This window comes from Poecile atricapillus, chromosome 23 (assembly GCF_030490865.1).
Source record: "Poecile atricapillus isolate bPoeAtr1 chromosome 23, bPoeAtr1.hap1, whole genome shotgun sequence".
Taxonomy (NCBI): Eukaryota; Metazoa; Chordata; class Aves; order Passeriformes; family Paridae; genus Poecile; species Poecile atricapillus.
In genome coordinates this window covers 1183844-1207471 of record NC_081271.1, presented here as the reverse complement: position 1 = coordinate 1207471, position 23628 = coordinate 1183844, and the positions used below count along the sequence as shown (strand labels likewise).

At 51.5% G+C, this 23628-nt stretch overlaps 2 protein-coding genes across 3 annotated transcripts in view; both read right to left on the bottom strand.

Annotated features, from left to right (window-relative positions):
- Positions 1–388: 388 nt before the first annotated feature.
- LOC131587739 (uncharacterized) lies at positions 389–6244 on the bottom strand. The gene is made up of 5 exons (XM_058855949.1): positions 5988–6244; positions 5822–5929; positions 5695–5725; positions 5153–5613; positions 389–3568 (listed from the first exon to the last, which is right to left on the bottom strand). Exons 1-5 carry the CDS (start codon positions 6165–6167, stop codon positions 3383–3385), a joined length of 966 nt encoding a protein of 321 aa, XP_058711932.1. The 5' UTR covers positions 6168–6244; the 3' UTR covers positions 389–3382.
- An 812-nt stretch (positions 6245–7056) lies between these two features.
- Positions 7057–23628, bottom strand: part of PLXNA2 (plexin A2) — a 149024-nt gene continuing 132452 nt past the window's right edge. For both annotated transcript variants that reach the window (XM_058855947.1, XM_058855948.1), the window contains exons 23-32: positions 20183–20249; positions 19494–19640; positions 18962–19121; positions 18753–18856; positions 14480–14579; positions 12247–12437; positions 10930–11099; positions 9134–9346; positions 8667–8817; positions 7057–7526 (exon numbers count right to left, since the gene is read on the bottom strand). In XM_058855947.1, coding sequence (XP_058711930.1) covers positions 7431–7526; positions 8667–8817; positions 9134–9346; positions 10930–11099; positions 12247–12437; positions 14480–14579; positions 18753–18856; positions 18962–19121; positions 19494–19640; positions 20183–20249 — 1399 coding nt within the window. In that variant the 3' untranslated portion in view covers positions 7057–7430. The remainder of the gene's footprint in view (positions 7527–8666; positions 8818–9133; positions 9347–10929; positions 11100–12246; positions 12438–14479; positions 14580–18752; positions 18857–18961; positions 19122–19493; positions 19641–20182; positions 20250–23628) is intronic.

The following is a 23628-nucleotide window of genomic DNA, read 5'->3' as shown; positions in this document are numbered from 1 at the left end:
CCAGGTCTTTTATTTACAAACAGGGTTTGCTGCTCCTGCTGCAGCTGGAGTGGGAATAACTGGGATTTCATGCAGTGCCTAAAGCTGCTCCTGCCTGTGAGTGTTGGGGATCCCATCCCAGTTTCACCCCAGTTTCACCATGCAGGGGTTATTTCCAGATATCCCATCCCTGGAAGTGCCCAAGGACAGGTTGGGCAGGTTTGGAGGAACCTGGGATAGAGAAAGGTGTCCCTGCCCATGGCAGGGGGTGGAATGGGATGAGCTTTAAGGTCCCTTCAAACCCAAAGCAGTCTGGGATTTCCACTCACCCATTTTTGCTGCTGGGATTCAGTAAATCAATATTCCTCACACAGCATAAATAAATGGAAAATAAGGAGCCACTCAGGAGGGTTTTTTTAACCAGTAAACTTTATTTATATATAACAACAGTACAAAGTGAGTCCTTGGCTTGCAAAATAGGAGTGTTTCATATTTACAATAGGTACACAATAATATATTAGAATAATAACAAAACCCCCTTTTATTTCCTTGGAACATTTTTAAATACTTAAACTTTCTTACATTTGTTTTTCTTTTCCACAACACTTGTAAAAACAACAAAAAACAGACAATCATCTTAAAAAAAAAATATAATACAGAACTCCAGTGTGTCAAGTATATCGGGGAGGGGAGGAGCCAGAGAACGATACGGTGGGATGGGCACAGATACAAATCAATTCCTGTTCCTGCCAATACACAAATCCCCTAAAACTGGTGGGGGTTGGTCTGTAAGGAGAAGGGGAAGAAGAAACCAGAATCTGTTCCATGGCTGATACCTCTACATTCTGTGATGTTTTTGGGGGGACTCCAGAAGTTTTAGTACCTGTACATTCCCTTCCCTTTGCTGCTTCTCCTCACGGCCCCCAGCAAAAACTCAGCAGTAAGAGAAGGACATTTTTACTGCATCTTCTGAAGCCGTGAAACAACGTGGCAAAATCAACTCTTTTCCCTCCCCACGGCTCCTCTTGCACCTTTGTGTGCCCTCCTCGGGATGGAAACGCCGGCTGGAGAAGCTGTTGCATAAACTCCCGAGCTTATTCGAAAGAGAGGTATTAAAAATCCCAGAGGAAAGGCCATACAGGAGTTCCCATGTTTGATTTGGCAGCCTTGGGAGGCCCGGGGAGTTTGGGATATTTGGGATATTTGGGATATTTGGGATATTTGGGATATTTGGGATATTGTCCGTGCAATCGGGCCTTCGGAGCGTGTTCCTCAGCGCTGCAGAAAGGTCAATTTTTTCAGGATTATGTTCCACGGTTACAGAGGAAGGGGAGGGATGGGAAACACGGGGACAAAGTGGGGTCTGAAAGGACAACACAGAGACACCGCCATGCTCTCAGCACGGCCACAACACCCGCGGGTGCCGCCTCAGCACGGCGGGCACACAGCCGGGAGGGACTGGAGTGGCTTTTCCAGCACGGGGCAATCGAGCTCTGCCACCCCACACTGCCCCACCCCTCCACCTCCCCACCCAGCACGGTGCCAGCACCCAGCAGAGCACCCCGGGGTGCAGGGCACACACCACAGACCCCCAGCTTTCTTCCAGCAGCCAGGAAGGCACCAGGCACCACCCTCAGCTGTTACATGGCCTGCCCAGAACAGGAGCAGCACCTGAATTTGGGGATTTGCAGGGTGAAGAGGCTTTGCACAAAGCCTTTCAGACAGCCAGAACTGCTCCAAAGGCTCCCATCCTCTTCCCCTGCAGAGCTAAACTGACCAAACTGCACTGAAATGGCACATTTGGGGTTGCTCAGCTCAGCGGATCCCCAGCGGCGCCCTCGCTGTGCACACGGGCACCTCAAATTGTTCCCCACCGAGTGTCTCATCAATAAAACCAAACCATCCTGCCCATGCAGGTGGCCTCAGAGCTGTCCCCAGTGCTCTGCCCTCAGCCTCTGACCCCCTGCTCTCTGCTTTGGGTCCAGGCTGGGTGTTTTTACTGAGGATGGGACTGTGCTCCGAGCTCTTCCTCGCGCACAACTCCCTACAATGTCACGGCTCCCTGCACTACTGTCCTGCAATTCCTGGGACAAACGTGGCTCTGGAATAGATGGCTGAAGCTCTGTGGCATTTTAATGCATCTTTGATGTCAGTTATTTACCCTCCTCAGAAGATTTTTTCTTCTCTCCAGGGCACAGTCACACGTGAGCTCTCCCTGATGGCCCAGCTTATTCAAGTCAGTCTATTTTAATTTCATTTAGTTTGGGGAGCTGAGTCCCTGTGACAGGTGAGCTCTGACAGCGCAGGAAACTGGATGGAGAACAGCCAGTGACAGGAGAACGTGGCTGGGCTGCTGCCAGGGAAGGGGCTCGAGGCTCTGGAGCAGCACAGGGACCGTGCCAGGAGCTGCTCTGCCTTGTGCCAACCTGGCCTTCCTCATCCCTGCTGGCTCCTGTGGGGGTGAGACCTTGCTTGGAGGCTGTGCCCAGTGGAGCAGGGGATGCTCTGACCCTTTTTCCACGCAGACCTGACCCCCACAAGGAGCTCAGAGCCAGCAGTGGGCAGAATGCAACCCCAGAGCCTTAAACCCTCTCACCTTTGCCCTCCACGTGCCCACCCAAACTCTTTCCTACACTGGGACATTTTTTGTGGAGTCAGTGGAAGGCAGGAGGGAACACCGACACGGGGAGGGCCACCAGGAGTTTAAGACAGAGTGTGGAAGGCACTGCTGTGATGAAGGTCTCTGCTGGCACCGCCCCAGCACGTCACAGCCCCGAGCCCTGCAGGGAGGCACTGCTGTCCCCACGGCCATCCTTCAGGGAAAAACCTGAAATTCCACACCTGGAATGCTGCTGGGATGCAGCGAGGCCACGGCAGCAGTTTTGTTTCTCAGTGCTGTCCCCACGATGGGTTCCTCACTCAGCTGCAGACAGGATATCCAGGGTTTCCATGGATATCCATGCTGGATTTCACAGGGTTTCCAGCGCTTTGGCCGTGCTGATCCCTCCTGCCTCCCTTTAAATCCATCCTTTATGGCAAAGCTTGGACCACTCGCCGTCCACACCCTCCAAGCTTCGGTGGCTGCAGCTCCTCAGCGGGGCTGACGCGGGGCCAGCCTTGCCTGCGAGCTCCACTCTCCTATGTGGGGTTTTAATAAAGGCTTTCAAGGTGGAGAAGCGTTTGATTAGCACCTCGCTCCCCCTCGGAGTGGGTGCTTTGATAGCTCATGAGCAGAAGATTAAACGGAATTATTCAAGCGGTGACACCAGGCAGAGAGATTCCGGAAAGTGACGTCTCCCACTTTGATGTCGGAATACCTGAAACGGAGTGAACTGGAGACTCCAAACACCGAGCGGCCTTGCAGGAGGAAGAGGGCAATGAGAGGGACGTGAAATCGTTTCATCTAAGGCAAGTGCCCCCTCCTGACCAAACCTTGAGTCCAGTTTGCAGTGAGTGCAAAGAAAATGCCATTTTGAGATCTGAAGCTTCCTCTTCCCACAGGAGGAATGGAAATGTCGGATGCAAACAGGGCAAGACATTCCCAGCACTTTGCCCCGGGGGGATATGTTGCTTCAATCCATATAATTGCCTGTAAAGATCCATAATTAATATCAACCACCATGAGAGGATACTTGGCAATGTATTTCTAGGCCACCCCTCCGGCCAGGACTGTGCTGCTCCCTCTGCCATCCTCCTAAAGCTTTCCCAGATGATGGAAGAGGTGTTTTTGCTGTTTCCTTCAGAATTCAGTCAGAAGTGTAAGACTAACCAGTTTGAAAAGTGCTCCTGCTGCTTCCCCTTTTTTCTCTCTGCTCAAATCATCTCGCAGCACAGAAGATCAACTCAGTTGTCCCCTTGTCTCCTTAATCCTCTCCTAGAGAATCCAGGGGGTGCGTGGGGACCCCAACTTCTGCTGAGAAAATACAGGGGAGTGGGGAATGACAAAACCTTGGCTTGGGGGTGCTCCTGGCCGGAGGGGAGAGAGCAGGAGGAGGAAAGCAGGATTAAAAGGGCTACACAAAAGAGATGCAGAGAGGAGCACCACGAGGGCTGTCGGGCAGGGACACCGTCACCAGCCCCAGGTGATGCACAGCCAGGCCTTTGCTTTGGGCTGCACTCGTGTTTTGTGGGTCCTGCAGAGATAACTCCCCTGACTGATATTTTGGAAGGATTTGGAAATAGTTCAGGAAATTCTGGAGTGCTCTCTTGGAGTTTCAGAGTACCATGAGAACTTGGCGAACCCAAACCAACAATCACAGCTAGAACAGATCTGGAAATCCTGAGCTGTGTGATGGATCACTGTCAACAGCAGGAACAGAACCAGCAAAAAAACTGCAGGACTTCAAAGCCTGACCCTCTGCCATGTCCTGTGGTACCTGCAGCAGAGAGCAGGCCAGGCTGGGGACTGCTCCAATGACATTCCTGGAGCTGAGCTCCGCAGTGCCTGACTTTTAGTAGGACTTTTGCACATTTTTTGCAGTAGAAATGAGGTTCACTGTGCAGAAGCAGCATCCCTGGGAAGGGAACTCTTGGGTAACAGGCAGTACAAACACTGCTCTGCCGTTCAGTCTCTGTTTCTGCCACTCTCCCCCTGCCTCAGTAAATCCAGTCCTCAGGCTGCTGTAAATGTCAAGAACTTATTGCACAAGGTTGATTATTATCATCACTATTTTCTGCTTTTCAGAGAGACTCACAGAAGTGGATTACCAAAAGAAAGTGGACTTGGCATGGCTTTTACTGAATGGTAATTAAACCAAGTTTCCTGAGTATTTCTCTACGTGCTTCTCCCCTCCCCTGGTGCTGGACTGAAGGACAGAGAAAGCCAACAGCTCTCTGGGAGCCCTGCTGGGCTCCTCCAGGCAGGAATGGTGGAGGAGGGGGGATTGAGATGGAAATGGGTTTTCCTTCAACACACACTGGCTGCAAAGGAAGGTCCCAGTCTGGTGTGACACTGCCTGGGCAGACACCAGGAATTATTTTGCTGCCATTGCCAAGCTCCTGCAGCCAACACTTGTACTTCCATTAGGCCTCCTCTCCCTGCCCTCCCCACTGCAGCCTGCACACGTATCAATATTTACTACAGAGAGAAATATTTACAGCATTCCTTCCCCTCCTGGCACTCTACAAAGGGACACACATAAGCTTTGGTGTCTTTGAAAGAAATAACACTCACAAACATTTGCCTGTCACCGGCCACAGGAACGTGTGCTGTGGGGGCCAGCAAGGAACTGAAGAGAACAACGAGACGCTGACACAGAGACACGACAGCAGAGCTGCCTGGCCCAGGGGTGCTGGTTAAGGTTTGCTCTTGCCTGGAGTGTGGATTTCTCTCCCTTTCCCAGTGGAAATGCAAGTCCTGGCCCTGGGTGAGGCGGCAAACGCTGGCAGAGACACCCAAAGGGAGCCTGTGCCAAAGGACTCCGCACATCCAGCAGAAAAGCAGCAAGAATCTGCTCTCCCAACATCCAGGCTTTTCAAGTATTGTCACCGTAAACATCAGGGTCGGGCGGGTTTTGCTGTGAGACATCGGAGGCATGGCTGGAGACCCCAGAACCAACCCTGGAGGTGTCGGCCCAGCTCTGCCTTGGCTCACGTGGCACCTGTAGGAACCGGCAGTGGACACTGGATGGATCACTGCTGGATCACCACAGCCATGATGGACACTGGATGGACAGTGTTGGATCACCACAGCCATGATGGACACTGATGGATCACTGCTGGATCTCCACAGCCATGATGGACACTGCTGGATCTCCACAGCCATGATGGACACTGGATGGACAGTGTTAGATCACCACAACCATGATGGACACTGCTGGATCTCCACAGTCATGATGGACACTGCTGGACACTGCTGGATCTCCACAGCCATGATGGACACTGCTGGATCTCCACAGCCATGATGGACACTGGATGGATCACTGCTGGATCTCCACAGCCATGCTGGACACTGCTGGATCTCCACAGCCATGATGGACACTGGATGGACAGTGTTAGATCACCACAACCATGATGGACACTGCTGGATCTCCACAGTCATGATGGACACTGATGGACAGTGTTGGATCACCACAGCCATGATGGACACTGCTGGACACTGCTGGATCTCCACAGCCATGATGGACACTGGATGGATCACTGCTGGATCTCCACAGCCATGATGGACACTGCTGGATCTCCACAGCCATGATGGACACTGGATGGACAGTGTTGGATCACCACAGCCATGATGGACACTGGATGGATCCCTGCTGGATCTCCACAGCCATGATGGGCACTACTGGACACTGCTGGATCTCCACAGCCATGATGGACACTGGAAGGACAGTGTTGGATCACCACAGCCATGATGGACACTGCTGGATCACCACAGCCATGATGGACACTGATGGACACTGCTGGATCTCCACGGCCATGATGGACACTGCTGGATCTCCACAGCCATGATGGACACTGGATGGACAGTGTTGGATCTCCACAGCCATGCTGGACACTGCTGGATCTCCACAGCCATGCTGGACACTGCTGGATCTCCACAGCCATGCTGGACACTGCTGGATCTCCACAGCCATGATGGACACTGGATGGACACTGCTGGATCACCGGCAGCCAGTGAGGTGGGATGAGGATGCAAAAGGGAAAAGCAACAAAATTCAGATATTTCCTCATTAGACAGTAAATGGGATTTTAAAAAAAATATATATATTGACACTATATAAATACATGGGTAAAGCTGGACTTTAAGACAGGTTGGATGATCTGATGGTTTTGCAATTCCAGTAAAGTTCCTCCTAGTGCCTCTAAGTTACTCAGCCACTGGACTATTTTGGGGCAAAACTGCTCTTTCTCTTGTGGAAAAAGGTGTGGTGCAAAGTTGTGCTCGTATTTGTTGAAAGAACCCAAAGCGAAGACATTTTGGTTTTCCAGACGTTCCAATTGGCGTGAGAGTCCGTTCGCAGAATGCCTGAGCCGTGTCCTCTGAAGGCTCTCGGGGACAGGATTCAGAGCTGATCCTTCTTGCCAGGATTATCTCTATGGCCTCTGTGGTTTTTGCTCTATTTATTTTCTTTTTTTTAATTTTTCTTTCTTTTTCTTTTTCTTTTTTTTAAAAAAAAACCTTTAAATAAAGTTTTTTTTTCTAATATACATTAAACAATTTTCATGCAAAGCAGCAGTCGTGGAGACATCCAGACTTTCCAGGTTCCTTCTTTCCACGTACGCTCGAAAAAATGATCCACCTTGCTTGGACTTTGAGATGATTCATCTTCTTCCCTTCCTGCCCTTTCAAACTGGATCCTGTATGATTTTTGAACACGGCCAGTCCTTGGGCCAAGCTCTGCTCTCTCCAGAGGAGCCTTGAGGGGTGTGTCCAGTGCTTTCCTTGCTTGTTCTCCCTCCAAATTCCCGAGAGTCCGTGCGATCCTCTGCCCTTTGCTGTCCGTGACCTTTCTTCAGCTCTCGAAGGACATGGCCCCAATGAGTTGCTCTACTTTGTAAGCCAAGCGCTGCCTCCGAGCCTGCTCATCCTGCTCCAGGGCTCCGATGAGCTGGGGGACAAAACAGGAAAAGGGGGAGAAAAAAGAATCAGAGAGAGAAATCAGTGTGAGAGAGGGGGTGGGAGAGGTGGGTGGACAGCAAGATATGAGCAACTCCAAATGGGGAGGTGTGAAATCCCAATAAATAGCAAAGCAACTTGGCTGTCATTGGTTTGTTGGACCCCTCGATACCCACCCAACAAAACCCACTCTGGTGCCACGTTTCTTGTCTCGTTTAGCAGGAAAGTGATGAGATTTTTCAACCCTAATGGGAAAATAGCCGTGGCGTTGTATCACAAATGGCTACACGCAGTTCAATGACAAAACCCTTCCGTTTCACGGACATAATTACAAAATCGGTTCTTCTTGCAGCGAAATGAAGGGGTGGAACAGATGGCGAGAACTTGGTTTCAAGTGATGCATTCATTAAAGGAGCTCAGGCTGCCAGGAAGCCTTTGCAAACAGGAGCCTGTGCCACCACGACAGGGATTTGGGCCATGCTGTTCCCAAAGGACACTGGGGTTTCTGGGGAGATTTGATGGGTCATGAATATTTTCCACTGCACTGGGTGCATGCCAGAGCTGAGGTATCCAGGTGCTCCCACAATGTTTTAGCTCTCAGTCCTCCTGGGGAGGATGCTACAAGTGAGGCCAAACCCAAACCTCTCTGTGCATGAAGAGAACAGCGGGGCAGGAGCGGAGCCAGCTCCGGTCAGGCTGCATCCAGGGAAGGGAGGGTGAGGAGCTCTGGGAGGCAGCAGAGGGATCCCAACACAACCCAGCACCACATCTGCACTCCCACACATGTGCCATGGGGCCCTATCGCCCCAGGGGACACCATGGGCCAGGGGACACCATGGCCTGGGGGACACCATCACTCCAGGGGACACCACAGCCCGGGGGACACCATCACTCCAGGGGACACCATGGCCTGGGGGACACCATGGCCTGGGGGACACCATCACTCCAGGGGACACCATCACTCCAGGAGACACCATCACTCCAGGGGACACCATGGCCTGGGGGACACCATCACTCCAGGGGACACCATCACTCCAGGAGACACCATCACTCCAGGGGACACCATGGACTGGGGGACACCATCACTCCAGGGGACACCATCACTCCAGGGGACACTGCTGCCCACACCCACCTCCTCACTGTACTTGCTGACGTAGGAGTAGATCTCGTTGAGTGCACTCAGCATGTTGAACTCCACGGCGTGCAGGCGCGACTGCTCGGCGAGGTAGGCGTTCATGTCCTGGTCGCTGATGGCCGGGAGCTTGGCGATGTCCGCATAATACCTGCAGGAACCAGGAGTCAGGGGAAAAATGAGAGACAGGAACGCTCCAAATGTCCCTGTTCCCCCTGGGATTTAAGCTGAGCTCTGCAGGGATAAGAACATCATTTTGCTTTGTGCTTACATCCAGCAAAACCGGATTCTGGGCTGTAATGAGCTGAAAACAAGAGCAGCGATGCTTGGCGGGGCTGAGAGCCACCCTGCAGCATCGCTGATGGTCCTTGTGCTTCCCTTCCACTCAGGGTGCTCTGTTCTGAGGTCCCTGGGGTTTCAGGCAGGACCAGAGCACCCTGCACCCCTCTCCCACGTGCTGCCCTCACCTCTCCACCCAGCTCTTGTAGCTGGGGATGTCCTTGGCATACAGCAGCTTGTTGGAGGGGGAGTCCTTGCCCAGGCGGTGCTCCGAGGTGGAGCAGGAATCCATGAAGGTCTGGGCCACCACGGAGAGGCAGGCGTCCGTGATGCTGCCCTTGTGGATGTCAAACACAAACTGAGGGTTTTTGATCACGTTCACCCAGAAGCGGAGGGGGAGGCTGGGAGGGAAAGCAAGAAACAAAATGAAATGAGAAGATAAAGGCAAGGAAAGGGCACCTGCTGTGGATGGTGCTCCCAGGCAGAACACAAACAGTGGGAAGAATAAGAGAAGAATTTAGAAGGGAGCTGGGCCGAGGCCAGTTAGCCCAGTGCTGCCCAGATGGCTGCTGATGGATCCTGCCATGCTGGGCAGCCGCTTCGGGCTCGGATCCCACACGGAACAGTGGAGGAGGGCAGGGCTGGGCAGTCTAGGAGTAGGAACAGGGCTAGGAGCTCCTCTCTTAGGAGGAGCTGATAGAGCAGGGCTGTGGTGTGAGCTGAGCCAGGGCAGCCCCGGTGCTGATCAGCGCTGCCCGGCCACGCCGCGCTCCGGCACCGCCAGCCGGCAGCAGGAATCACAGGCTTTGTCCCCAAATCCCGGGGCCTTTGCAATCAAAGGGGAATTATTATTCCTTTTTTTCTTCGGCTGTATAGCAGGATCAAAAAAGCAGCTGCTGCTTTCTATTACCTTTCAAGTCGCAGCTCTCTCTGTCTCTCCAGCTCGATGAAGGCTGCAGCCTTAACCCTTGCAGTGCTGCAGGAGAGCAGCTCAGCCCCAGCCACCCCAGCACCCTCTTCCAAACTTCCATTTGCTTTTACCCTCTCCAGGGGCCAAAATGTCCATCCATGTCACCAAAATTCCCTTTCTGAAATGCTGCAGCTCAGCTGAGATAGGGAGAAGGAGGGCCCAGGCCTGGTGGGGCCTGGTAGCTCTGGCAGACCAAACTCTGGTGGTCATTGTTTTCTTTTTTCTCATAATTTCTTCTGATTCTACAGTTTTTATCCCAATACCTCCCTCTTCTTAGGCTTTAAATGAATTGTTTTGAGCTTCCCACTGCCTTAGCAGGGAACCAGCTTTTGCAGCCATGATGATTAGAGGCCTTTTAAACCACGAGGGACTCAGGGGAAAATACAAGGTCTTTAAGGGAACAACCATTTGTTGTGCTTTTTTCTCTTTCTTGCAGAGGTAAATTTCCAACCCACGGAGGTTTTAATCCTAAAATAGCAGCAGAGGCAGAGATGTGAGAGCTCCCAGGGTTTGGAGAGGCTGCAGCCCATGCCTGGGGCATGCAGAGCTGGCTCCTTCTCCCTGTGCCACCTCCTGCTGATTCCCAAATGCTCCAGGTGCTTCCCAAAGTTCTGGGAAAGGTGCAGCCAGTGGCTGAGCTCTCCCCTGCCAGCCAGTGCTGGCATTTGTGGCACAGCAGGGCTGGGCAGGCAGCACAGGGCAGGCACTGCAGCCTTACTTCCCACTCTTTCCAAAGCCCAAAAGCCTGAGGGCAGCGTCCAGCTCCCATCCTGGGCAGAGGACTCTGAGATAGCCAGGCTATCCCTCTCTTCCCTTCCAAATATTTCAGGATTTTATGATCCTGTGAACACCACAGCAGCAGCCCAGCCCAGGCTCACACCCCGTGGGCAGCCCAGCTTTGTGTCCCTCACCCACTTCAGCACTTGGCTGTTCCCAGCCCTTCCCAAAACAATTCCCCACATCTTTTTTTGTTCCACCCAGAATCACTGAACACCGGGGGCTGGCTCCAGTTACCAGTTGCTCTTCCAGGTGTGGCGGACGTCGGTGTCGTGGATGCCGTGCTTGTCTGCCTGTTCATCCAGGAAATCGAACATGTACTTGATGGCGAGGGGCAGGGCGCTGCCACGGTGCACCGTGCTGAACAGCGTCTCAAACAGGTCATCCACGAACTTCTGCAGCGTGCCCTGACAGCAGGATGGCAAATCAGACAACTCCTAATGTTTCCTTAATGTCCTTTTATTCAGGGTTTTGATCAGGGTGGGGGGAGTTGAAGTTTTCTCTTGAAAAGGCTCTGTTTCACCGAGGGTTTGAGAATTTCTGGGTGAGGCCTTATGGGCTTCAACCAACAAAAAGGAGATTCTGGGAGCCAGAAGATGCAGAGGGGATAAATGAACATTAACAAACATCACCCCCTGGTGTGATCAGAGACACCTGCTCTGGGAAATGATTGATAAGAGAACCAAAGCATGAGGGCCAAATTAGCACTGAAAGGATCAATAGCCAATAGGAAATCAAATACTGAGAATTGTGCAATTTAGAAGCAGTGAATGTGAATGTCTTTGGAGGTTTTATGTATAAATATGTGAAAAATGGGGTAAAAATCCCATATGTGATAGAATGATTTTCACTGCACAACCCAGGCATGTGTGAATGAAATAATTTCTATTGCACATCATGGCCAGAATAAATACCTAATTCTCTAATATTGAAAAGATGTTGTTGGAGAGTTTCTGGTTTTCCTGCAGTTTTGGTGACAGGAGCAGCAATCCAGGGGGTGAGGGGAGGGACAGGCACTCCCCTGGCCAAGCAGCAGTGGCAGGAAGGGACACCAGATGTTACCAACCCCAAAAAGTGGCATCACAGATCCCATGGGAATAACCAAGGTCAGGGTCTTTTCAAACGCTGCTGGGGGATCCCAGGGGAAAGCTCCAGCCTGCAGCTACTCACTCATTTACTCTTTGTTTCTAACCTGAAACAGTTTTTTTTTGCTTTCCAAAGCACAGCTGTGTTATCCACACTGATGAGCACGTGGGGAAAGGCAGAAAAACCGTGTCTGATCGAGGAAATGGGTAAATATTTCCAGGCACTGCTGCATTCACCAATTTGTGTTTTAACACCGTGCAAAAAAAAAAGGAGAACTGCAGATATTGCCTTGAGCGTGAGGAAATCTGGGCTGTGCTTCTTTTGTTGCTCCAGGACTTTCCCAATCCCAAAACCCAAACCCCAAATCCCAAAACCCAGCCAGCCTTGGAGCTGAGCATCACAGGGACTGCACAGAACCGCTGGATGAGCCTCACCGTGCACTCCCCCCGTGAATTCAGCCCAAGTTACCTTTGTAGCCAGGAGCCTGGTCAGGTAGATCTCAGACACCATCTTGCTGCCCCGGTCTCCTTCCTTCTGGTCTCCGTGGTCGTGGTTCTTGACGAGGTGCCAGACCTTGACGCCGCTCTCCAGGTCGGGGGTGATCATGGGCGCGCGGGAGCGGAGGCTGTCAGGGCTCCCGGTGTAGCGGAACGTGGAGTCTGAGCCAGGGGAGAGAGCCTGCTCACAGCAAAACCCTTCTGCACCTCCCTCAGTGCCCTCACCACGTCTGATAATCCCCAAATTGTTGGCATTGGGTTGTTTTGTTGGTTTTTTTTGGGTTTTTTTTGGTGGGGAAATGAACTGGAAAACCACCATGTTTTCGCTTTGCTCGTGTTCTTGTTCTGCACAGTCAAAATTTGGTGTTTGCCAAAAATCTGTGTTGGTCTCCATTCAACAAAACAACTCTGAATTGAGCTTATTTTTCCCTCCCATATATGGCCTTTCCTGCCCCATTCCCAGCTTTTCCTGGTGTGAACTCCTCATACAGATCCACACAGAAATCCTCCCTGAGTCGCAGCTCACTCCCCCACTCACTGTCACACTAACCCCGGGCACCCACTCCTGCAGAAGCAGAGCCCTGATTCCAGGATTTTGTAAATAATGAGGAGCACCAAGGGCAGGAGAAGCTGCTGAGCTCATCCTTGAGGCCTTCAGGAGAGCAATGAGGACTTGGCTGAGCATCAACAGCAGAGCCTGAGGCCTCCTGCACCCTGGGCCATCCCTGAACCGAGCAGCTCCAGCCTCCTGCTGTCCCTGCAGGGAAAAGGGAGCTCAAAGAGCACCAGACAACTCTCCCTTAATTGATCAGAAACCATGGGGGGATGTGGCACATTTATTTATATATTTCACTTCCCAAAAAATGTCCCTTCCTGGATCCCCAGCGTCTCCAGGCCGAGACACAAAGCTGAGGAGCCTGAACGGGCCTTGCTGGATTTTTCCTCCTGCTACATTTCTTTGTTCTCTGGGAATCTCGTGCATTTTCTCAAGTTTAGCCTTCAATTCACTGCTCACCCTCCTCATCAGGAGCGCGGGGATCGATCGTAAATCAGCTGAGGGAAATACTCAAGTCATTACCAAAGTAGCTGGATTTTCATCCCTGATTAAGGCTTAGATAAATGAGTGCTCCAACTGATATAATTAAGGAGACAGACAGGGGGACAGCTCAGGAAGCATGCAGTAATTCTATTTTTAAACATATCTCTGTACTGATATATAACAGGGGAAGTAAATAAGTATCTAATTTAAATTCTGCCGGCACAATTAGAAATATTAATCTTAACATGAGCAATGATGGCTCAGATTGGTGCTTTGCAAAAGCTTTTCCAGCTGACAGAGATCAATGAGCACTGAGGGCTCGGCTTGTGAGACCCAGCCTTGGCTTTTCCATCACCTGGGCTATGGGATGTGTTGGATTTCTGTGGGCCTACACCTGGCAGGGAGAAATGCCCTTTTCTCCTGCTTTTTACCTCAAGACTGCCCTGGTTTTGGCTCCTCAGAACACTTACTCAAGCTAAAAACCAACATTATTTTGGGAGCTATAAACAAGAGGAGGAGATGGGTTTGTCAGGAGACTTTTTGCTGGTAAAACACTCTGTGAAATGAACGATAATGAAAGATCAGCACTCGAGAGATTTTGCCACTGCTGCCTTTTATGGAAGTCTATTATTACAATTATTGTGGATTTAGTGTTCCAAGCGTGCACCTGGCACCTCACAGGCTCATTTTCTCAGGCTGCAGCATCTTCAGGGACCCTCTAGAATGTGCTGAGCCCTTCTATTATGCAAATCAGGAATTCCCAGGTGTGCACATCCCTGCACTCAGTGCTAAGATTGCCCTTCCCCATTTGTGACCCATTAGCTCAGAGCTCAGGCTCCTGCACTTGGGGAGGAATGGGGTTCATCTGTGGTGCAGCCCTGCTCACAAGGGCTCAAAGATCCTCTCCTGCACCACCCACGCCCTCTGAGCCTCTGAAACTTTCCCAAGCCCTAAATTCCCAAAGGCTGCTCCTGTTCTTGGCATTTCCTTCTCCCTCCTCTCACCTTTCCTGGTCCTTTTGTTGTTCTGGAAAAGCCTTTGCAATCCAAACCAGCAGCTAAGGATGTTTTTCTGTTTGGATTTACATTTGTTTTGGGTGGTTCTTTGAGGGAAGCTGCTGCTTTTTCCCCAGCAGTGTCTGTCCACGAGCCATCCCATTTCTTACCATATCTGCTGATCGAAGTCCGGGAGATGCTGGCAGAGGCAGGAATGTTGTAGGAGGAGGTTTGCTTGGGAACCAGAGCCACCACGGAGCGATCTGACACCTGGGGAGGCAAAGCAGGAGCAGGTCAGGGGGATTCCCTGTCCACTCTGTGATCCCTGGCTGCTGATCCAGCAAATCCTGGGAAGGGGAGTCCAGGGCACATTCCCAGCCTGGCTGAGCCCTGTGCTGGGAAGAGCCTGAAGGAAATGAGGGATAAATCAAAAGACATGGTGAAGATGCTTTTGGTCGTTCTGATTTAAGATTATGCCTTACCCAATAAAAATGAGAATCTCAAGAATTGTTGTGATCCAATTAAAGTAACAATGCAGAGGGAATAAAAGGGCTGTAATAACGTTATGGGCCATAAAACATTCCTATTAAACCATTTTTTATTTTAGCAATTTTTACGAACTTTAAGAGTTTGATTTACAGCAGAGCAAGTCATAAAGCCATCTTTCAGGGTATTTAATTGTTATCCCTTTACTGCTCCAGAGAAGGAATTAAACACTGGGAAGTCAAACTATAAATGAACATTAGCGCTAACAAGGTTTTGTTACAGCAGATTTTAGTAGCCATGTTTAATTTTATCCTCCCTATAAATCTGGTAGTCACTGGAAGTTTTCTAACTTATTCCCCTTAATTAAGGATCTGCAGGTTTCCAGGGAGTGGGCCTGAGTGGCTTTTAATTTTGAACTTGTGACCTGTGGTGCAGCACAGTGAGGGTGCACAGAGTCACCACAGCTTGCCAGGCCCCAGCAGACACTTTTTAGAGGCTCAACACAAAAGAAATGCCTCTTCCTGCTGCAGGAATTGCTTTTTGGGGCTAAATCCTGCATTATTTGCCAGGAGTCTCGTGATGGACTCAGCACTGACCCTATGAATGGAGGTGTTTTGCTCCCCCAGCAGCTCCAGGGGTTTGTGTGCTACCTGCAGCACCAAGGTGAGCTGCACACAACGACCTGTGCCGCCTCCAAGGCTTTGGGCTCCAGCCAGATGAAAGGATCCATGGAAATCCGAGTTGTTATTATTGCTGGCGATCGTGGAAATAATAGTTACGTGTGTTTTTGCGGCACAAAGGTGAGATTTTTCTCAGCAAAACACTCCAAACACCTCCATTATTTCCTTTGCTGCTCCTGCCTCACTTCATCCAATTTATTAAGTCAGTGGAAGAAGTGATCAGTGCTGATATTATTTTCTTAGGCTGTTATTAGCTGCCACTTCAGCTCCATTTCACCAGGGAGAAACCCGAGCCCAGGCTGCTCCCGTGCCGGATCCATTTCCACCAGGGCTGTGCTTAACTGGGAGAGAGGCACTAAAAATTCCACACACACACACACACACACACAAAAGAGCCTCTCACTCTCTAAATTTTGGGTGAAATGGCTGCTGTCAGCTCAGCCCCAGCAGCTGCAGATCAGCCTCAGGTGGAGCACGCGGCCGCTCCTCGCGCGCGCTGCCACGGCACCCCCGGGACCCGCTCCGAGCTGCCTGCCTGCTTTACAGCTTTATAAATATTCTGATTATTCCTCAAGCTGGAAACACGGGCCACAAAACACCTTAAAGACGGGGAAAATGAAACCTGGGAGGGGGAGAAGGAAGCCCAGGCCACCGAGCTGTGTCTGCGTGGAGCAGCGAGGGCGCGATGACGATTCCAGCTCCACATCCACACCGACCTCACCTCCTAAGCCTCATTTTCCACCCAAACCTTCCCTTTCTCCTTCTAATTTTTCATTTAAAGCAGTTTCCTGGTCTCCTGGCCTCTCCAGACTCGCAGGGGCTGACAGGTATTCATGCTCTGCTGCCTCTGGGTTAACCCTGCGTGAGCCACTGTAAATCATTCGATATTAAATTCAGTGTTTCATTTTTTCCTGAGTGAAACCACACGGGGTAAGACTCTCCCATGGAGTTTAATAGCCGTGAAACCAAAAGGATACAACACAAATGTAATACAATTCCTTGCCATGTATAACAGCTCCAGAGAATTTAACAAAGAATTACACTTATTTAAGCTACACATCTATTTTTATAAATGAAGAAATAAGCAGGAGGTGCACAGCTCTCTCTGTAATTTCATGAAGTGCTTCAAAACTATTAGAAAGGTGAATATTTCTCTTTAATTCCAATTTGGGTTTTGTATGTGAAGGCTTCCCATGAAAAATGCATTTGATCAGTTATTGTATTTTTGTGATTCTAATGCAGAAAACAAAAGCAACATTGTCAAAATGCAGCAGCCAGGTGCGGAGCTGGGAAACCCTTGGGATTAAATAAGCACCCTCAGGGCACAGTGAGGAGGAGGAGGGTGGTTTGGAGCCCTGGAGCTGCGGGAATGGGGCTGTGGGGGATGGATCCCAGGAAGCAGGAGCAGGGAATCGAGGAGCAGGAGGGTTCTGCCCCCTCCTGCAGCCTCCCAGGTGCCACCACCTGTCCAAGGGACACACCTGGAGTTGCAGGATGGGAACCTGGGCCGAGCATCTCCCAGCACCGTCTGCAAAGCCAGGGATCTCCCTGCCTTCGGAGCAGAATAAAGACAAAACAGCTCTGAATAAAAGATGGGCAGAGCTTTACAAAGCAGCTTTCATTTCTGTCCTAGAAATCTAGAAATCACCTTCACCAGTCCTCTGGAAATCCACATTTATTTTGATGGCTTGAACCACACCTGGTTCATGTGTCACACTCCTGTTAAACAGTGACACAGCAGCACTTGGAACTCCACTGACTTTACACCCTCCTTATGCTGGACCTTTACCCAGGCACTTGTTTCACTGTGTAGTCCTGGAGTATCTGTATTTTTGATACCTAAGAAAAACATTTACTCCAACAGAAAGAACCCCAAACTGCTAAGAATGGCAAAAAAAAATATAATAAAAAATAGACATATTGCTGTTAGATTTTGGCAAAAGCCTCGCCTTGACAAGTGAAAAGATTTTGGCTTCTCTTTAATGACTGAGACAGCTCCGTTGGGCTGAGCAGAGCTCGGGCCAGAGCAGGCAGGCTCCTGTCACTACCTGGGCTGGATGCTTGGCTGCCAACTTCTCCTTTCTTCCAGAGCAAACCTGACATTCAAATGGCAGCGAGAGCTGCAGCATCTCGAGTGCTGCGAGGAATTTGTTTATTTTAAGGGGAAGCTTTTGGCTCAGGTTTTCCCACAGGCACTGGAAGGAAAGTGCTCCCTCCCCCAGCATCCAGCACACATCAGACAAGCACAGCTTTCACTTGTGACTTCCTCACGATGACTTTTAAAGATCAAGGCATAATAAAGTCTCGCTGCTTCCCTGCATGTTGGTTAATCCCTTGCAACTGTCAGGTAAAACAGATTTTTAGGAACAATGGAATTAATCTGCGCAACTCCTCTGACATTTTACGGTAATCTGTGTTTAAATCCTGGGGGCTGCTTGGAAAAGTTGACCCTGGAGGTGCTTTTTAACATGCACTGTGCATATTGATGGCACTCTCCTGCCTCGCTCCTGATTGCAGGGCTCCTGTCAATACTGGCTCCCATTCAAGTCCCCCAGCGTGAGGCAGGCTGATGGACTGGAGATGCTGGATAAACAGGGAGAGATGCCAGATTAAATACTAAACACTTCTGGGGAGGTGGTGATGGACAGGAGTAGGTTACAGGTCCCAATTAATGCAGTTATCCTGCGCTGCAGACAGGCTGCGAGGGAAAGCCTTTGATTCCCTGCAACCAAACCTTCCTCAGCCCCCTCCTTACCTCTCCTCCCACCTTCTGCTTTGATTCCCTCTATCCAAACCTTCCTCAGCTCCCACTCTTCCCATCTCTCACACTGTAAGGAGCCCTTTCCAACAGACTCTGCCCTATCCAGAAGCTGAGGATGGCAAGAATTTCTTAAGTCGTCTCACCCAGGCACATCTTCAGTGCCTGGCTCCACTATCCTGGGATTTTATCCCTCCCCTGCTGCTCCAGGCTGTTCCAGACCCCCAGACAAAGTCCTGAGCCCCTCCCCAGGCCCCTCATCTCCAGCAGCATCAGCTCAGCCCCTCACAGCTCCCTCTGCCTCTCTCCCACGGCTGGCAGGTTTCATTTAGCCAATTTTCAACTCTACTGCTTCCTCTGAGCTCCGTGTCAAGGTTGCTTTCCCCCCTAATGCTAAAGCACATGGAACCCTTCTGGTTTATCACACAAACGTGACCTCCCTGTCTGTCTGGGCAGAGGAGACACTCGGGAATGAAGTTCCTGCTGTTGTGGGAGCTGTCAGAGGGGCTGCTGCCTCACCTGATAGTGCACCAGGGTGTTCAGGCGTTTCCAGTCCCCCTCGATCTTGGTGGTGATGTCCTCGTCCTGCAGCACCACCCGGGCGATCCTGCCCTGCCGCCACTCTGGGGAGAGGGGAGAGCCACGGTCACCAAGCTCTGCAAACCCCAGCAGGAATCTGCCCCCAGCCCCTCTGATCATCCCCTCCCACCGGGCAGGGCAGCTCCTACCCAAATCCATGTCAACAGCTCTCGGTCTTTGGGAATAGGGGACGTTTTTGTACACAGCATCCAGGATTTTCTCCTTCACTTGGGTGATGGTGTCGCAGTTCAGCACCTTCACGGGGATCTCAGGGCTGTTCTCATTGTCTGGGTTCACACAGTTTAGGATCTGCAAGAGAAGAACCACAGCACGCTCTAAAGGAGAAGTGTAACCACATGTCACAACAACCTCTTCCCATAAAAAACCCCACTGCAGCCCTAAATGCATCATTGCTACTGCATCTATAATGTTTATATAGTTATTGCTGAGAGAGGAGCCCTGGCTGTCCATTTTCACTCTCTGCAGGAGGGCAGTGCCCCGAGCACAGGGAGATAAAACATTCCCCTCACACCTGCATCCCCAAACCTGCACACCAGGGACACTCCTGGCTGTGCCACAGCTCCTGACTGCCCAGCAACCCTCACACCTCAGGTGATCCCACCTCCTGTCCCCTGCTCCAAGGGCCAGCAGAGCTGAGGGACAGCAGGATTTGGCACTCACCAGGGTCTTGTACTCGATCTGCTGCCGGATGAGTTTGTCCTCGCTCAGGGAGTACCGCGCCTCTCCCGTGATGGCATCGATGGGGCCCTTCTCCATCTGCTGCTTGATGGCACAGTAGAGCATGAACAGGGGCTCTCCAGCACATTCCTGCACGAGAGGAGGACACCAGAGCTCACAGGGGGCTCCCAGCCCCGACTGGCTCAGGATTCCTCCCCGCACAGGCTCATCCCACTGACTCAATCCACACGTGTGGAGCTGCTGGCCCCCAGCAGCTCCTGCAGAGCACAGTGAGCTCCACTGCTCCATGGCTGGGTTGTCTTTGGCAGGGCAAATCCCTCCTGAATCTGTGTGGCTGGAAAAAATGGGAATTTGAGATCTCCATCTCGCTGTTCACTCCCCTGGAGTGAATTCTGCCGGGCTTCCAAAGCCACAAATTAAGTTTAAAACTGTGAAAGACGAGACATGGAGATGTGAGAATTTCCCTTTGGTCCCAAAGAGGTGTAACAGAACCTCCTTTAGGTGGGAATTACTCCGGGACACCTGAGGCTGTGAGCATGGAGCAGCAGCATCGCCAGAGCAAATTCCCACCTCTCCCTCCTTGCTCCTCCATCTTTTGGAGCCTGGTGGAAGAGTTTTACCCCGGGGGTGGCTGGAGGGTGAGACAGCAGAGCAGCTCCAGCTCTCCTTACCTTCAGGAATCTGTGGAGCAGGAAGGCAAACCAGTTGGTCAGCATCTTCTCGGCCACCGACTCGGTCCTGGGGGAGGCAGGAGGGCACACATCACCCACGGAGCCCCCCCAGCTGCGGCTGGCACAGCTCCTGGGGCAGCAGGAGGAGGCCAGCGCCCAGCTGCCAGCCCCTGCCAGCCCCGCTGGGGACAGTGACAGCCAGCCTGGTGACACTCGGCTCCTCGCACGTGGTGCAAATTACAGCCTGGCTCAGTAAATCACTGGGATTTGCAGCAGTTCCTGGCAATCAGGGACAGCCGAGTGACAATGGCAGCGAAATTGCAGCTTTCTCCCCAGTCCCACCCAGTGTCCTCTCCACATTGTGCCCGAGATTATCTCTAATTTAAATACAATGGCTCCTAATGATAGTTTTTAACGCTGCCTCTGCAGGACCCAGAGGCTTTCCTTAAAGCTCCACAGCCCCTTTTCCTGGGATGGGGTGGCTCTGGTGGCTGCGGGGTGTCTCATGTTGGAGCCCCAGCCCCGTGCAGGGAAGAGCTGCTGTGCTGCAGCCTGGACACTTGTGACCATGTCCCTGGCCAGTGTGACCATGTCCCTGGCCAGTGTGACCATGTCCCTGGCCAGTGTGACCATGTCCTGGGCCAGTGTGACCATGTCCCTGACCAGTGTGACCACCATCCTGACCAGTGTGACCATCTCCCTGGTCAGTGTGACCATGTCCTGGGCCAGTGTGACCGTGTCCCTGGCCAGTGTGACCACATCTCTGGCCAGTGTGACCACGTCTCTGGCCAGTGTGACCATGTCCCTGGCCAGTGTGAGCACCACCCTGGTCAGTGTGACCATGTCCTGGGCCAGTGTGACCATGTCCCTGACCAGTGTGACCACCATCCTGACCAGTGTGACCATCTCCCTGGTCAGTGTGACCATGTCCTGGGCCAGTGTGACCGTGTCCCTGGCCAGTGTGACCACGTCTCTGGCCAGTGTGACCACCACCCTGACCAGTGTGAGCACCACCCTGGTCAGTGTGACCATGTCCCTGGACAGTGTGACCATGTCCTGGGTCAGTGTGACCATGTCCCTGACCAGTGTGACCACCATCCTGACCAGTGTGACCATGTCCCTGACCAGTGTGACCATGTCCCTGGCCAGTGTGACCAAGGCTCAGCACCACCAGCCTTCCCCTCATCGGCACCAGGATCTGGTCCAAATTCCAGCACACAAAGAGGGATGAGTGCAATTCCCTGCTTCCCTTCCTCTGGGGACTGATCCCTCTGCCCTCACCATGAACCAGGACTCCTCCTCCTCCCTGACATCTCACTCCAGACCCATTTTCCCCATTCTTCCCCTTAAACGAGGCACTGCCTCTTGCTGTGAATCCCCACAGCATTCCGAGTGGAATTACAAGCACACACCAAAGAAGCACAGGGCTTGATTCCAAAGCCAAGCAGATCAAGAATAAACAGGAGCCAGAGATTTCAACAAACAAAAACTGACACCAGTCGGCCAACAGACCTGGGGTCACATCATCCATCATCTCCTAGGATGGCAACATCTGCCAGGAATTCGTGAAAATGTCTGCAGATCCCCAAAGAATTTAAGCCTGAATTGATTAACTGCCTAAAAATTCATCCTACAAATTGACACACACATCATTCTCCCGTTTGAAATATTTCAGGCACCCAATTAAAGAGGAGAAGCACCAGCACCCTTCCAAACAGCTCTGGAAAATGGAGAGGCAGTGACACAAGCCACCAAAGAGGGGGAAAATGTCAGAACATAATGCATTCAGGACTTTAGAGGGAATATTAATTTAATAAACTACTTTGTTAATAGAATATTAAATGAAGAATTAGCAAGTCTCCCAATTAGCTGCCTCACAGCCCAAGGCCTGGCCTTTCTCCTGCACATCTGAACCCCAAAATCTGCTGAGCCCCCAAATCTTCTGAGCCCCCAAATCTGCTGAGCCCCCAAATCTGCTGAGCCCCCAAATCTGCTGCCAGGTTTTGAGCTGCCCCTTCCAGCACCGCTCTGTGCCATCGCCGGCCTCTGGATGCTGTTAAAGATCTGCTCCAAAAATAAAAATAAGCTCCTGGAGATTACCAGGACAGAAGAGAATCCCTAGCCTTGGAGCAAGCCCTTTTCATGCTGACCACAGCAGGAGGGCACAGCACCATCCAGAGATGATTTTCCGAAGGAGCCGTGGCTGCTCCGCCGGCTTCCTGAGGCACCGGCGAGAAAACAAACCTAAACAAAACGAGCTGAGAGAACCTCAAAAATAAATATGTATTTTATTAATTCTCCCTGCTCTATCTAGGTCTCCAAACTGCTGTTGCCAGCAACCAGAGCAGCTGTTTGATTTAACGTCAACTTTCTTGCTGTCTCCCGCGAGGGGCAGTCGTGGAAGAAAGAGAGGGGAAAGCGAGGAAGAAAGAGGGAAAGAACTGAGTGTCAGTTATCAACTGCTGCCACCAGAGAGCTCAAAACATTTCAAAAAATAGTGTTTCACTTCATGGCTGATCACTCCTTATTAAGTCACAGCAAGGAGTTCCAGGCTGGGCTGGAACAGGCGGGCACAGGGTTGGGACAGGTCTCCAGCCCAAGGTTTAGTAGGACCTGGAGTATCAGGACAAAGGAATAAAGATTTAAATGAAAGGGAGTAGATTCAGAGTAGATATAAAGCAGGAGTTTTAATTAGGGTGGTGAAACACTGGCTCACATTGCCCAGACCGGTGGTAGATGCCCAATCTATGGGAAAATCCGGGTTCCCTGTGCAATGGGTAAATCCTGGAGCAGGACAGACAGCCCAAAGGACAGAGAGCCCACAGGACAGAGAGCCCACAGGACAGACAGCCCAAAGGACAGACAGCCCACAGGACAGACAGCCCACAGGACAGACAGCCCAAAGGACAGACAGCCCACAGGACAGACAGCCCACAGGACAGACAGCCCAAAGGACAGACAGCCCAAAGGACAGACAGCCCAAAGGACAGACAGCCCACAGGACAGACAGCCCAAAGGACAGACAGCCCAAAGGACAGACAGCCCAAAGGACAGACAGCCCAAAGGACAGAGAGCCCACAGGACAGACAGACCACAGGACAGACAGCCCAAAGGACAGACAGACCACAGGACAGAGAGCCCAAAGGACAGACAGCCCACAGGACAGACAGACCACAGGACAGAGAGCCCAAAGGACAGACAGCCCAAAGGACAGACAGCCCAAAGGACAGACAGCCCACGGCCCTGGCTCCTTGCTGGCTGTGCAGGGAGGAGCAGGCACAGCTCTCAGCACCATCCCTGTGTTTTTTGGAGCACCAGGAAAAGCCATTATTGATGGCTGAGGCAGAAGACGCCTTCCCAGCGACTCGTCAAACCACGGGGGAAATTAAGGCGGCTTCCTTTGCCAAGATGAGTTATTGCCTCCGCAAACACAGCCAGATTTGAAG

Bases quoted from the DNA above. Each gene is read 5' to 3' on its own strand.
- LOC131587739 (XM_058855949.1), bottom strand. From the start codon at position 6,167: ATGGCTGTGGAGATCCAGCAGTGTCCATCATGGCTGTGGAGATCCAGC. The intron at 5,930-5,987 runs GTTGTGGTGATC...GAGATCCAGCAG, and splicing joins ATCCAGCAGTGTCCATCATG to TGTCCAGCATGGCTGTGGAG. The intron at 5,726-5,821 runs GTGTCCATCATG...GTGGAGATCCAG, and splicing joins AGATCCAGCAGTGTCCAGCA to CAGTGTCCATCATGGCTGTG.